The sequence below is a fragment of the Physeter macrocephalus genome, chromosome 14, assembly GCF_002837175.3.
Source record: "Physeter macrocephalus isolate SW-GA chromosome 14, ASM283717v5, whole genome shotgun sequence".
NCBI classification, from domain to species: domain Eukaryota; kingdom Metazoa; phylum Chordata; class Mammalia; order Artiodactyla; family Physeteridae; genus Physeter; species Physeter macrocephalus.
Window position 1 is genome coordinate 79375300 of NC_041227.1, and position 16133 is coordinate 79391432.

The 16133-nt window shown below is 47.7% G+C and overlaps 1 protein-coding gene across 1 annotated transcript in view; it reads left to right on the forward strand.

The window, feature by feature from the left end:
• CARD11 (caspase recruitment domain family member 11) overlaps positions 1-16133 on the forward strand; it is a 96873-nt gene that overhangs the window by 47745 nt on the left and 32995 nt on the right. The window contains exon 2 of the mRNA XM_028499788.2: positions 11603-11705. Within this exon, the coding sequence (XP_028355589.1) occupies positions 11699-11705 (7 nt within the window). The 5' untranslated portion in view covers positions 11603-11698. The remainder of the gene's footprint in view (positions 1-11602; positions 11706-16133) is intronic.

The following is a 16133-nucleotide window of genomic DNA, read 5'->3' on the forward strand; positions in this document are numbered from 1 at the left end:
CCTTGTGTCTGAGGTCCAGCAGTGTTTCTTCTGAAGGTCCGCTGGGGACGCGGTCTCTGTAAACTTCCTGTCACCTCCCACAGTGAGGGGTGACGCGTGAGGCCTACTCCCCCAAATGCCGGCTGGTGTCGGGGTATCCATTTTCAAAGAGTTAGGATTCCACAAACGGAACCCCAGCGCCCCAGTGGCTAGAACTGGGTCTCCTTGAAAATGCAGCAGGTGCTTCAGACTCCAGGAGTACCCCACGGAAGGAGCACGTTGCAAAAAACCGGTGGTTGCCATAGCGCTGACGCGACGTGTCGGGGAGGGTGAAGGCAGGCGGAGGGTTCTCCCCAGCAGAATGGAGGACCCGCGCAGGGCGTTTCTGCGTTTCACCCGGTGGAGATGGTTCGTGACAAGATGGCTCTGTCCCTGTAGGTCAGAAGCTGGAGGGATGGGTATTCTATTTTATTTACTTATTATTTTACTGGAGTGTAGTGGCTTTACAATGTTGTGTGTGTTTCAGGCATACAGCGGAGTGAATCAGTCATACATATACGTGTATCCACTCTTCTTTAGGTTCTTTTCCTGTACAGGCCGTTACAGGGTATTGAGTAGAGTTCCCTGTGCTCTACAGTAGGTCCTTATTAGTTATCTGTTTTATATATGGTAGTGTGTATATGTCAATCCCAGTCTCCCAGTTTATCCCTCCTCTCCCATCCCCTGGTAACCATGAGTTTGTTTTCTACATCTGTAACTCTATTTCTGTTTTGTAGGTAAGTTCATTTGTACCTTTTTTTAGATTCCCCATGTAAGCGATATCACATGGTATTTGTCTTTCTCTGTCTGAGGGATGGGTATTCTAGACTTCCAGTCCACCACTGACTGAGACTACAAGATAGATTGGCACTTAGATCTGAATTGCAGGCACAGCAAAAACCAGTTGGGTATGGCTGAAGGGCATACGATCCTGTCAGCCAGCTGTCATGTGAAAACCCTCCCCACGGCCGCCGAGAGAAAGGTCTCATCCACTGAAGAGAGGAAACTATAACAAGAGAGCCAGCACTTATCCATTGGAAATCAATCACTTTATAAATATTAAACGCCTATTTGTGAAAGATACTTGCTAGACCACGGGGTGTACAAGGAAGCAGGAGATGGTCCTGCCCGGAGGATCCTAAGCGACATGGTAGACAGATGCTTACAACGCAGGTGGGAGAGTTGCAAATCAGAAGCCCAGACAGAAGGGTTGAGGACAGACCTTTATAAAATTTTTCTCTAAAATCTGTTTGGTGTGGAGGTAATTATACAGAACGCCAAGGCAGAGACTTCTCTCCATCTTGAGTTTGCCACGGACTTCCGAAAGGGTGGACTAAGTGATGATTGATTAAGTGCCTCCCTGTGGGCACTGCAGCAACCCTAAGTTGTAGGTGCTCCGTGTCCAATTTTACAGAACAATAAATGGGGGCTCAGAGAGGTTAAGCAACGTGCTCGAGGCCACACAGCTGAAAAATGGCAGAATCCAGGACCATATCCTTTCCTCTAGAACACAGGGAAGCAGAAGCTGCTGGTTTTCTCTCTTGAGGCAAAGATTTTTTGGTTTGATTCTTTTTGTTTGATTAGAGTAGAATTCCTGCAGTCCTTCTCCCACGGCCCCCATCTTTTTTTTTCGCGGGGGAGTGGGGAAATCCACGTCACTTCCCACCCACAAACACAATGTATTTTAACCTCTGGCGGGCAGGAGTTACATCTTGTTGGCGGGGGGGCAGGGGGGTGCTTCACTTGGAACCTCAGTCCCCCAACTCTTTAAGCTGACAGCGGCAGGAGTCTTCCTAGAATCACTCCCCTCCAGCCTTCACCACCTTCTGCTTTCCTTCCTTCTGCTGCCCGGAAATCTGGCTGGGGGACTGAGTTCTGAGAAAGTACAGTTCTGACCTCAAGCCTTGCACACCTCGGGGTGTTCACGGAAGTCTGAGATCTATGTAAAAGCCTGGTCTGCTGCTTCCTGCACTGGCGTTTTGACCGGCCCCAAAGGCTTTTCTAGAAAGAGGCTCTGGCAGCCCTGTGCAGCCAGGGAAAGCCAGAGCCTCACGCCTCCTCCTTGGCTTCCCTGCTGCGGCCGGGGTGACCTCCCTGATTTCAGCAGTTGGTATTCTCCCCGGAGGGTGATGGAAGAATCAGAAACACCCCACCCTCCAACACGACCATCCTGTGCCCATATAAGAAAACCTGGAATGTGCCTTTTTCTAGATACTAGCCTAGTTGATTGAAGGCATTGGCAGCATTGTGTTGGAAATCTGTTTAGGAGTATTACTGTATTTACCTGTCCCCGTGACATTTCAAAAAACAGACGGCCCCACGACTAGAAATGCATTTTAAATTGATCGCCATATCGATCCTAAGTAGATTTTCAACGTGTCTTACAAACGCAGAGGGGAGAGAGCTGTGCTTGTTCTGTGTGCAGGCTGCTCGCCCCGAGGCCTCAAAGGATGCAGCTCTGGGCCCTGGAGATAACTCGTCTGAGCTGCGGGAGGTAACTCGACCGGCCTGCATTCCCCAGCCCTCCCCCAAGGCGCTGCACTGTGCCTCTGATTTGCATTCTCAGAGCTAATGCTCACCTTTAAAATAAGGGCCCCGCCCGGCTGTGGTCCAGGCTCCTCATCCTTCTTTCCCTTCTTCACCAGTCACTGCCCCATCTTTCTCTCACCTCTTCTTCCGACGAATCTGCGAGGCTTTCTTACCTGTGTTCCTTCAAGTTTCTTTCTCTGCCTCCTTTGCTCTGCTCTGAACGTCCCTGAATGTGTCACTTGTGTCTTTTCCTCACTTGTCCCTTATTTTTTTTCCTCCTGAACCTTCTCATAGTCTCTTTCTTTTTCTTACACTTCTGTCGTTCTCTGCTAGTAATGCTTGTTGAATCCGGTGGATGGGTGGGTGGATGGATGGGTGGGTGGATGGATGGATGGGCGGGTGGATGGGTGGGCGGGTGGATGGGTGGATGGATGGGTGGGTGAGGCTCCCACTCTCCTGCTTCAAGTCTACTCTGACGTGTCCTCGTTACCAGACTCTGCAGACATGCCCCCGTAGACGTCCAAAGGCCTTGGGTCTCCGCCTGGTTTCCCTTTTTAACCTTGTCCCAGGCTCCCATGGGATTCCTGTGCAGCCAAGCGAGACAAGCAGGAGATAAAGGGGGAGGTTTAAGTCTGCACGTGGCTCCCACAGAAACTTCCAACTCTCATTCTCGGCTGCTCTAAGAGTGGGCTTCTTATTTGATGACGCTGGTGAGCTTTCCTACGAAATGCAAGGACCCACCCTTTTCACTTAGAAGGTTCTCGGGGCCGCTGGGCTCAGCCCACACTCACGCGCCCGCCCCCAGGCTCCCAGGAGCAGGACTTCGCTTGTCAGTGCTCACGTTTAGGGCTGTGCCTGCCCCATGTCCAGTTTTGTCCCTTCCAAACTGCCTCACCCAGACCCCAACCCGGAATGGATCTCATGGTTTCCACCCACCTCTCCTGTGCTAGAGTTTAGCTTAGATGAAGCCAACGGTCTCTCTCTGAAAGCACAGAGGGCTCCAGAATTGGAACCAACTGGCGGTCTCGGTGACTTGACAAGTCCCCGTGGCCAAGGCGGGCTCGCTGACCAGGCCTGGAAGGCATCCGCAGGAGAAAACGGTGCTTCATTACCATCAGGGCTGGCCCGGAGCAAAGCTGCCTTTCCAGGAGTGAGAGAGGGTGACCTCACGCTGGCCTTTGGTTTTGGCCAAAGGGTGTCCAGCCACGGCTCACGGAGACCATCGGAGCTGTCAGTTTGCTGTGTGCACAGCTCTGGAATCTAGACGGAGCGAATGCTTGTAAAGAGCCAATGTGATAAACTGATACACGTTTCAGAACAATTTAAGTCTGTCATTCCTAATTCTGCTTTTCACAAAAGCTTCTCTGCAGTAGTGGTAGAAAAATGAGAGCTGGAGGCGGGGAGAGGGGGGAGCAATATCCTCTGGTCATGCAAGAGGTGTACGCCCTTCCAAACTTCTCTGCCCTGATGGGTGCAAGTCAGAAGCCACTACAGGAGCTGTCTGGATATGCGGCAGGGCCTGGGGATGGGGAGGGCTGGTGTTTGCCGTGTCCCCCAACCACCCCCAAATCCTGACTACCCGTCGATGCTTCCTCTTTTCCCAAAAGCTATCAAGTGGAGACATGTTCATGCCACAGAAGCCATTGGCCCTTTGCCCGGGTCTCCTGGAAGTGGATGGGTGGAGCACCTGGAGGGGTGTCAGGTGGAAATATTACCTGGCGGCCTGGTGCCCAGGGAGATGCCGTGGGCGTGGTGGGCAGTGCCCTAGGCTGAGGGGCAGAATGTGCCTTGGATGGTGGCTGAGAAGTTTGGCTGTAACTCGAGCTGGGGGGAGGGTTGCATGTGGAATAAAGAGGAGTAAAGAGAAGAGATGGATTCCAGCGGATGTGATGGAGGCTGGAGACGTGACCAGAGATTGGCTGAAAAGTGAGGGGCACGGCTCCGGATTTGAGGCGGGACCCAGCGGGCAGGATAAACCATCCGGCGTATGCGTTGGACAATGGTGTGGTGTTAGGTGTCACTTCCTGGGCGGTGCCCCATCTCCCTCAGAGTCATGCTGTTTGTTTCTGTCCCCTGCTGGCCTTTGTACATGGGCAGTACTTAGTCCTTATTGATTGCTTACTCTGGTTTTGTATCTAGAAAAACAAGAACAGGAACAAATAGATAAGGAAGTTGCTCAGATTGTAGGGCTTAAGAGTGTGTGGCTGGGACCAATGTGATTTTCTCGAAAGGCTTAGATCTTGTTTGTAATGTGTATCCGCTGGGATGATTTTTGGCTGCAAGTTATAGAAACAAAATCACAGTTTTATACATACTAGGGATTTTATTCTTCTCCTGAACCAAGAACTCAAAGGCTAGCTTGGACCCAAAGTCCGTGAAGCATCCTATGCAGCCATACTTAGAGTGTGGACTTTGTCTTCATGCTCACAAGATTGCTGCTCTTCTTCCAAGCATTGCATCCACATTCCGTGTAGGAAGACAGGGACAAACAAAAGGTCCTTCTCACCTGACTCCTCCTCCTCTACAGACCCTTCCTAGATGTCTCACCCAGAAACTTCCACTTACATCTCATTGGCCAGAATTGTGTCACACACCCACAATTCTAGCTGCAAGGGAGGCTAGAAATACAGTTGTTGTTTTTTAAGGTGGGTACAGTAATGCTGCAAACAAAATTGGGGCTCTGTTGATAAGTAAGAGAGAATGGATATTGGGTCGGCAGCTGGCAGTATCTGCCACTACACTGTGAATTTAAAATGATAATTGCTGCTTTCAAAATATGTATCAGCGAAGCTCTCCTGATTGCTATACACATGTTAATTCATGGAAAATATTATCATCTCAATATTTCAGTTGAATGAGCTGAGATAGACAGAGGTTAAAAAGTTAACGGGGATGCCAAAGAAGAATCTTGCAGGAGGAATTTTCTAGCTGCTTCTCTAAGTGCCCTTTTTGTAGGAATGAAACGGATTGTAGGGCAGGAGACACACAGGAAGGGCTGCATCTGGTTCTTTCCCACTAAGCTTTCATTCCAGAGCTGTAAACACAGTAGACATTGCTGGTGTGTACCGGTGTCTCCAGCCTGTTCTCACAGGCAGTAGATCATCCTTCTCAATAATCTTTCACCCGTTTTTATGCCAGAAGTCCTTTCAATTAAGTGGAGGTTTCATTGGAATAATTAAACCCTCCATCTCAAGCCTCTCACTCCAGTCGTCCAGGCAGATCAATTAACCAGAGACACATTTATCTAACTGATGGTTGACCCCCTTCTCGTTCCAGAGCTTTTGCGCTGGGGCAGCCCGCGGAGAGGAGAGATGTCTGTCCCACAGAGACAGCTCGCTTCCAAAGGGCTTGGCACTCCCTGGGTCTGAAGTCATTGCAGCCTCTGTGTTTATTTTATTCAGGTTCTGACTTTAATTTATTCACCCAACAAATATATATTGAGCGCCTCCTAGGAGTCAGGGCCCTGTGCTGAATTTTACCGGGGAGGCGGGAGCGAGGGGGCGATGCAAGGATGAAGCAGACATGTGACAGGCAGCCGAACCCCTCTGAACCCATTTCCTCTTCCCTAAGTTGGGGATAGTGGTGGTATCGACCTCACAGGGTGTTGTAGTAAACGAGATAATCCACATGGAGCATTTAGCCCGGTGTCTGCTTATAGCAACTACCATGTCCCTTTTCCTAGACAGCTATTAGAGGATATGCTCCTGCAAAATGAGGGAATAAAGCAAAAACAGAGAAAGATATGGAGCCCAGGAAGCAAGGAATCTGATTCGTTAGATTAGATGCTATCCTTCGTCAGTGTTAGGTGTGGTGATGGCGAGTTTTAGATCAGGTGAAGCTGAGTCGGTGAGGGTTGAGTTGGAATCTCTGCCCTGCCACTTAGTGGCTGTGGGATCTCACCCCGTTATTTAACTCTCTGATCTGACCTCCTCGTCATAAAATGGGAATCCTAACACCGACCTTATCAGGCTCCTGTGAGTGTTAATAAGTGAGGCAGCATCTGTGACGTGCCCAGCACATAGTCAGCGCTTCTGGTTTATGAAGGGGTGAGCTGTCTGACAAGTTTTACAAAAAGTAGAATATTGTACGTGTTCAGAGAATGGAGGTAACTGAACGATTCTTTATACTGAAATGCCTTAAATGGTTCCAACTATTGACATAGGTAATTTTTTTTTTTACCGTGATAATACATACGTCATGCAGAGATAAAAAGTAAAGTAGGCTTGTCATGAAAAACATCCATCCCCAGCCCTGATCCGCAGAGGCAGCTACTTCTAACTCTTTTTCTCCATGTCGTTTTCTTCTGTTACTTACCTCCTTATTTCTAAATAATATGCTCACGTTGCTATTTATCGATATGTCGGTTTTAAGACATTATTTATTGACACGCCTTTGGATGGATGATAATTTAGCTCCCTTTTCCTAGTTCCCCACTCCATGCACTTCGCCCTGCCCCCCGCCATCATGTCGGTACATTTAGATCGGTTTTACCTGTTACATTATCGTGATCAGGTAAATATTGTTCGTGTTGAGGCAAGTTGTATGCTGAGATTATGTTTCCTTTCCTATCTTTTTGTTTTTTCCAAAGTTAATATCGCCTCTCTTTTTTTTTCACTTGCTGAGGTTTTTTTAATGTACCTGTCCTCAATTTTTTGCTTTCTGACTCTCAGACCTGTCATTTGCCTACTAATAATATTTCCTAAATTATGAAATATATCAGATAATGGTTCATTATTTTCCCCCTGGCAGTCTGCATCTAGTGGGCCCTCCATGATCCTGCCAGAATCTTGGCCAGCTACTTTTTACTGCAGCCCTCTCATCCTGCAACTTTCCTTGCTGCTGTTTCCTGGCCTTCATACCTTCTTCTTTATTGTTTTATTCCCTCATTCTACTGGAGCATAGCCTGCAGTAGCTTCCTAAGAAAGTGTGTATGGGATCTAAATGTTTAGAGTCCTCACCTTTCTGAAACTAGCATCATTCTCTTTTCACACGTAACAGTTTGGGTAGGTATAGGATCCTAGGTTTAGAAGTATCTTCCATTGGAAATGTGAAGGCATCACCCAGCTTCCAGCATTACTATTGAAAGATCTGATGCCAAACTTACTTCTAGTCCTTTGCACATGACCTGATGCTTTCTCCCAGGAGGATTTTAGGGTCTTCTCTTATTCCCTGGTGCCCTGAAATTTCAGAATGATATTCTGAGAAGGTTATTTTCCACTGAGTGTACTGAGCACTCAACGGACCCTTTAAAACTGAAGACTCGGGACTTTTCCTGGTGGCGCAGTGGATAAGACTCTGCGCTCCCAATGCAGGGGGCCCGGTTTCTATCCCTGGTCAGGGAACCAGATCCCACATGCATGCCACAACTAAGAGTTCACATGCCACAACTAAGGAGCCCTGGAGCCTCAACTAAGGAGCCCACGTGCTGCAACTAAGGAGCCCGCCTGCCGCAACTAAGACCTGGTGCAACTAAATAAATATTTTTTAAAATAATAAGAAATAAAAAATAAATAAAACTGAAGACTCATGTTTTTACATTTGGAGAATCCTCTAATACTATTTTCTCTGATAATTTCATCCTATAATTGATATTGTATCCCCACAAGATATACAGGAAAGGAAGCATAATTTCTGCATGATTTCTATTTTTTGGATATTAGACCTTCTAAATTGATTTCATTTCCCTCCTTTCTTATTTTCCTTCTCTTAACTTTTAGTTAACTTTCGGGGCGATTTCCTCAACCTTATCTTACAAACTTTCTATCGATTATAAACTTCGGCTACTTTATTTTAATCATGAAGAACTCTGTCTTGTCCTTTGCTCCCTTGTCAAAGCACCCTACTATTGTTTTATGACTGCAATATCTTATCTAATCTCTTAATGGATTTTAATTATTGGCATGTGTTTTTTCCATTTTCGCTTATTCTGTGCACTGTCTGCTTTCTGCCGTTCCCCTGTATCAGTTTGTCTCTTTCGATGTCTTCCTTTCATGTGGAGACTTTGCTTAAACATTAAGTGCCCCTTGCCTCTCTGTTTATTCTTATATGGGAGGGAACAAAAACTGTGCATGCAAGTTCTGCTTGCATAATGGGCTTCCCTGGAGCGTGAATAATCACCGGCTGACTGTGCTTGAATAACACCGATGACGGGGAGCTCATAACTCACCAAGAAACTGACTCCTCTTTTGAGAAGCAGGAGTTATTCTTTTGAACCCTGAGCCAATATCTGCCATCTTAGAACTTGGTTTTAGTTCTATCTTAAGTTTGTGTGTTAAAGTAATAATATTTCAGGGAGATTTTGTACATACACTTTCTGGTTAGTCATTTAAAAGGTAAACTTTTTAAAAAAAGGCAATTCTAGGGGCTGTATGGTAGTGATTAAGTCCAAATCCAGCCTTCCATGCTAATCATATGACTTTGAACCCCTCCCAGGTTTGATTTTCTTGGCTATACTGTGGTGATGACGGTGATGATGGTGCTGGTGGTGGTGGTGGTGATAAAGCCACCTGTCTCAAAGAGTTCTTGAGCAGTTAGGCTTAGCCAAGTGCCTGGAGAGTAAGTCGTCTATAAACACAGGGATGATGTTACCACCAGTTGAATGTCATACCTGTGATCATGTCAATCGCTCAGGAGACGTAGCCGATACATTTTCCCCGACCCTAGGACCAAGTTTTTGAGGGTGAACTGAGAATTCAAAGGGCAGAAATAGAAAGTTCAGCCTCATTACTGGGTGTCTTGTGCCTCAGTTTTCCCAAACTGCATTGACACATCATCGGATAGTACAAACCTGCTTTCCCTTTCCTGCAATTAAAACCTTTCCTACTATGAATTTTCTTAAAGCTTTTTCTTCTGATTATAAAAGAGGAAAAATGCAAATGCATTCTTCTTTGTTTAATGCAAATACAGAGAAGTATCATTTCCCTGGGCCCTCCTGGGCCTTGGTTTGTTGGGCTGAGGACGGCCCCGCCGACCTTGGCTAGGGCACCTGGCCTACCCGTAGATTTCCTGCTCCCCCAGCCCTCGCCCGGGGCCCCACAGCCGAGGAGACCAAGGAGACGGTGTCCTCCAGAGAAGGATGTCGCCGCCACCTCCCCGGGGCTGAGGGTCTGAGACAGCTGACTCCTGTCCAAGCTGACACCCGATAAGAAGAGCTGCTGTCAGCCCTGGGAGATCTGGTGTCATCTGTGATTAATCCTCAGAGCCAAAACCCAACAAGTTTCTGATTAAACGATGGCATCCCAGGGTCCCCGTCACCCCTGAGTGGAGCTGTGGGTTTGGAGCAGCCGTCTGGAGCCCCTGCCAAGGGACCCTGGCAGCTGTCAAGACAGGTGTTGGGGACTTCCCTGGTGGCGCAGTGGTTAAGAATCCGCCTGCCAGTGCAGGGCACACGGCCTGGGTGTCTTGTGCCTCAGTTTTCCCAAACTGCATTGACACATCATCGGATAGTACAAACCTGCTTTCCCTTTCCTGCAATTAAAACCTTTCCTACTATGAATTTTCTTAAAGCTTTTTCTTCTGATTATAAAAGAGGAAAAATGCAAATGCATTCTTCTTTGTTTAATGCAAATACAGAGAAGTATCATTTCCCTGGGCCCTCCTGGGCCTTGGTTTGTTGGGCTGAGGACGGCCCCGCCGACCTTGGCTAGGGCACCTGGCCTACCCGTAGATTTCCTGCTCCCCCAGCCCTCGCCCGGGGCCCCACAGCCGAGGAGACCAAGGAGACGGTGTCCTCCAGAGAAGGATGTCGCCGCCACCTCCCCGGGGCTGAGGGTCTGAGACAGCTGACTCCTGTCCAAGCTGACACCCGATAAGAAGAGCTGCTGTCAGCCCTGGGAGATCTGGTGTCATCTGTGATTAATCCTCAGAGCCAAAACCCAACAAGTTTCTGATTAAACGATGGCATCCCAGGGTCCCCGTCACCCCTGAGTGGAGCTGTGGGTTTGGAGCAGCCGTCTGGAGCCCCTGCCAAGGGACCCTGGCAGCTGTCAAGACAGGTGTTGGGGACTTCCCTGGTGGCGCAGTGGTTAAGAATCCGCCTGCCAGTGCAGGGCACACGGCTTCGAGCCCTGGCCCGGGAAGATCCCACATGCCGCGGAGCAACTAAGCACGTGTGCCACAGCTACCGAGCCTGCGCTCTAGAGCCCGCGAGCCGCAACTACTGAGCCCACAAGCCACGACTACTGAAGCCCACACGCCTAGAGCCCGTGCTCCGCAACAAGAGAAGCCACCGCGATGAGAAGCCCGCGCAGCGCAACGAAGAGCAGCCCCCGCTCGCCGCAACTAGAGAAAGCCCCGCACACAGCAACCAAGACCCAACGCAGCCAAAAATAATAAATAAATAAATAAAATTCCCGTCTCTCAAACCACTAAAAAAAAAAAAAGTTTAAAAAATAAAGAAGACCGGTGTCAGCCCCTCCTCACCTTCTCAGAGTCTGCGTCTCACCCTCCCCCTGCCCCCTCCTCTACCGCCCTTTCTCCAGAAGGAGAGCCGGCCCTTTCCCTCAAAACCCACAGCCCCAGCTGGGCTCCTGGAGGGACTGGCTGGGCATGACGGCCTTGTCAGTCACCATAAGGAACGCCGCCCTGGGGAAGTGACGGCGTGTTCCTGCCCAAAACCATGGCGAGCAGAGCTGAGACGTCATTCACGGTGAAGGGAACGCTTCTGGACTCAGAAGTGTGGTTTGCTGCTTTTGACCTGATGAATTACTAGCCGATGAGAACCTCTCCACTCTGCAAATGCTTCTATCAAAGACTTCTAACAAGCTTCCACGGGGCCATGAGCAGCCCCACGGTTACCATCTGGCCTTCTCTCCACTCCCAGAGTCTCGGGACCTGGGGCCAGTGGCCTTCCCGGCTGTCCGTCGGTGGGAACAAAAGCCCTTCTCCCCCAGCAGCTCCAGGCCGTGGTCCACTGCGTCCCCATCACCTGAAGAGATGCGGGCCCTGGGATTGTGTGGCCTTTGCTTCCAAAGCAGCGGGCCCCTTCGCTGCTTGAGTGGTTCTCTCTCTCCAACCTGTGGCCTTGTTTCAAGTCACATTATCTTTCCTCTTACAGACCTGCCCATCACACCTCCACATCCAGAAGGAAACTGGCTCAGGGAAGGACCAGCCCCAGCCAGAAGGAGTAAAAGGAATAAAGAGTACCGACTCTATGCCAGGTACTTCACGTGTGTCTCCTTTATGTAAAATAAATAGAAAGCGAGGTTACCTGAGGCTTGCCAGGGGAGCGGGGAGGGAGGGCTCCAGGCAGGGGGAGGTTCAGGAAGCAGGTTCTGAGCAAGCGGGTGCCTGGCGGAGAATCAGAGACCGTCAGGCGAGATGCGACCGTGGGGGCTGGTGGGGGGCCACCCTCAGCTCGGAGCTCAAGACGGAGATGCTGAACTGTACCATAGCAGCAGCGGGCGCCACACGGTCCATGTTTCCAACGAATGGCGGAGGTACGTGGGACCAGCAGCTGCCATGGAGCTTGTCCAGCGGCAGGTAGTCTCCTTGGCCTGTAAAAACTTGAGCAAAATAGCCATTCCTGTAGAATGTGGCCCAGGAGCCTTGAACCTGCTTTTTCTGGCTGTGTGTAGAAAGACAGATGTGGTCTAGGGTTTGACTCAAGACCAAGCCAGACCCTGCTGAGGGTACTGTCCGAGTTGCCATCAACTCTGGCTACAGCTGAGGGGAGGGAGGACTGTCCAGCCTGATAGGCTGTTAAAGCTCAGGGCCTCGGTGTCTAAGAGTGTGTTTCCGAGCAGATGTTTCATCCTGGTTCCTCCAGGTGATGGGGCCGAGTCAGGCTGAGTTACAGGGAAACGTCTGAGAAGAGAAATACATTTGAAATTGTGGTCAAGGTGGGCTTGCTTTCTTTTGAGCCTAGCTACACGATCCAGAGTTCCTGCCCATGAAATATTTCATACGTTTTTATACACACACACACACACACACACACACACACACACACACGCACATAAAAATGTATACGTGTATCTATGAAACAAAGAACAGTAAAATGGACACGCGTGTCCCCAGCTGAAGCAGCATTTCCCAGGATCACCCATGTCACCTATGTGTCCCTCCACGTCACAGCCGTCCTGCTGCCCCCACCCTCCTGACGTTTATCAGACCCCTGCTCTTCAGTACAGTTTTGCAGTATATCCTCAACCATATAGCTGGGTTGCGTATGGTTGGGAAATTCCGTGGGCGCTCCCCTGTGGCACGTAATCTTTCGCGACTTGCTTTTACACGCAGCGTCTCCTCCCCGAGGTCCGTCCGTGATGACGCATGAAGCCGTAGTTCTTTTCCCCTGCCCTGCTGTAGGGTGTGCCACCGTTGAATACGCACATTATTTACCCCCTCTACTTGTGTCGGGACGTCTGTATGGTGTCCAGGTTTTTTGGATACACGATGCCTCTGTTGAATATTCATGCACGAGTCTCCAGCTCAGATTAATGGGGAGATTCTTGAAGGTCTGTAGCAAGGACCAGACGTCACATGTGGCCAGGGCTTACAGGGCTGGGAAGTAGAGTTATACACCCAGAGAGAGAACTGTTACCACTTCTCAGGGGCCCTCGGGGTCTCTCACTGCAGCTCCGCCTGGCAGACCAGTTCCCTCTGCCTCCGTAGCCCCGACCTGCCTGGGGCTCTGCTTTACTGTGGCCAAGTTCTAGCCTCCACCGTGGCCACCCTGATGCCACCTTCTAGCTAATTCCCCACAGCACATTCACCCTCCCCACTGTCTCTTTGGCCCATCGGAAATTCCCAGGTCAAGGGATTGGACTAGTGCAGCCGGCCTCGGGGTTGGTCCTCTTTGGAGCAGGTCAGTCGGCTGTGGCTGGAGGGTTTATTCGGTACAAACAGCATATCAGGGCTGTGGCCATTTGAGGACGTGAGCAGAAAGGCAGATATTACATATTGGCGTATCTATTTCCCTAGACTTGGCTGTCATCTTTGCTCATTTTTCTTTTTCTCCTTTTTCAAACTATACACATAGTACGTTGATACGTGTGTGTGTTGTAAACACTAAAACAGTATACGTAACGTCCAGGTCCTCCTGGCCAGTAACCTCAGAATTCCTCCCTCTTCTTAGATAGAATCAGTATAATCAGATCCTCTCAAACTTTTCCCCTCCCTCCTCCTTTCCCTCCCCTCCCCTCTCCCTGTTTCTCTCTCCCCTTCTCTCTCTCACACACACACACACACACACACACACACACACACACACCCCACCTATATAAGTATAGGCGTTGCATTCATTACATGAATGATTTTATACTGTGTTGTGATATTTTTTCTGACACCAAATGTACAGTGTTTTCTTGACACCAAATACGTGTCATTGTTTCACACATCCACCAATTCTCTGACACCAACTGGGTGTCCAGCAATCCAGTTCAATTCTGACACTAACTGTCCAGAGGCAGCAAAGATGCCACAGGCCAAGGGCTCAGTCCCACAAGCCTGCCCCTGCCTCGGATGCCGGCCCCAAACCCAGGGCCACCTGCCCTCTGCCTGAGCAGCTCTAAATCAGGGCATCCCACAGCCTCCTCGCCAGGTGCAATAATTTGCTGGAGTGGCTCACAGAACTCAGGAAAACACTATACTCATTATAACAGTTGATTTTAAAGGATACAAATGAAAACACATATGAGGAGGTTCGGAAGGGTCCCGAGCACAGGAGCCTCTGTTCCCATGGAGTTGAGATGAGCCACTCGCCCAGCATGTGCTTGAATTCAGAAACTTGGAAGTTCTTGGCCCCCCTCGTTGAGGGATTTTCATCAAGATGCCATTACGTGTGTGATTGATTAAATCATTCTCTGTTGGTGACTGAGTTCAATCTCTAGCCTCTCTCACCTCCCCTGAGGCAGGAATGTGGGCCTGAAAGTTACAACCTTCTAATCACTTGCCTGGTTCTTCTGCATTCAGCTCCCATCCGAAAGCTACTAGGGGGCCCCTTACCCAAGAGTTATCTTGTTAGCATACAAAAAGCATTCACACTCTTGTCACTCTGGAGATTACACTCTGTGCTGGGAACCCGGGGCAAAGACCAAATATATTTTTTAATTATACCACATGTACATGTGTACCTATTTACTTTTATATATTTTTTTAACATCTTTATTGGAGTATAATTGCTTTACAATGGTGTGCTAGTTTCTGCTTTATAACAAAGTGAATCAGCTATACATATACATATATCCCCATATCTCTTCCCTCTTGCGTCTCCCTCCCTCCCTTTACTTTTTAAAATAAACGATGTCTTGGGATCTTTTTATGTCACCACATCCTTTCAAAATGTTATTCTCTAGTGCAAAAGGATCATGGAGTATCTGCTGAAGAATGTTTGGATTGTCTACACTTTTTTCCTATTATAAATAGTGCTAAATTTTCAAGTGAAAAACTGGGGGGAAATTAAATATCCATTATAGGGAAATGAAGAAATAAATTATGATATATTCTTGCAATGGAATAATATATCCAGCAGTCAAAAATGAATAAACCAATAGAAATTAAGGGATTGCCAGATTAGACTGAAACAATGAGATCACATATATACTATCTACAGGAGAAAAACCTTACATCCAAAGGTACAAAGAGGTTGAAAGTAAAAGGATATAAATATAGACTATGCTAAAAAGAATCATAAAAGAGCCACAGTGGCTTATATCAGACAAAATAGACGTTAAAACAAAAGTGTTACTAGAAATAAAGAAGAGATTTCATAATGATAAAAGTGTCAACCACCAGGAAGTTATAACAATTATAAATAGAACCAAACCCAAACAACAGAGCCTCAAAATGCATGAAGCAAAAACTGACAGAATTGAAGGGAGAAATGTAAAATTCAACAAGAATAGATGGATGGAGATTTTTAATACTCTACTTTCAATAATGGATAGAACAATAGCCAGAAGATCAACAAGGAAATAGGAGACTTGAACTTGGACTTGTCTATAGTACATGCCACCTAACAGCAGAATATGTACTCTTCTCAAGCACCCACGTGGAATGTTCTCCATATGCTGGTCCATAAAACAAACTTCAGTAAGTTTAAAAGGATTGAAGTGATCCAAAGTATGTTTTCCAACCACAATGGAATTAAATTAAAAATCAATAACAGAAAGTAATTTGGGAAGTTAACAAATATGGGAAACTAAACGTCGCACTTCTAAATAACCAATAGGTCAAAGAAATCACACAAGAAAATAGAATATTTACTTTGAGACAAACGGAAATGAAAATGCAACATACTGAAACTTAAGTGGTGTCACTAAAGCAGTGCTCAGAAGGGAATTTATAGCTTTAAATGTTAATAGTTTTAAAAGATCTCAAATTGGTAACCTAACCTTCCACTTTATGAAACTAGAAAAAGAAGAGCAAACTAAAACTGAAGCAAGTATAAGGAAGGAAGTAATACTATTAGGACAAAAATAAATGAGTTAGAGAAGAGAAGCGCAATAGAGAAAATCAATGAAACCAAAAGTTGGTTCTTTGAAATTTCAACAAAATTGACAAACCCTTAGATAGACTGACCAAGAGAAAAAGAGAGATGATCCAAATTACTAGAATCAGAAATAAAAGAAGGGACATTACTACCAACC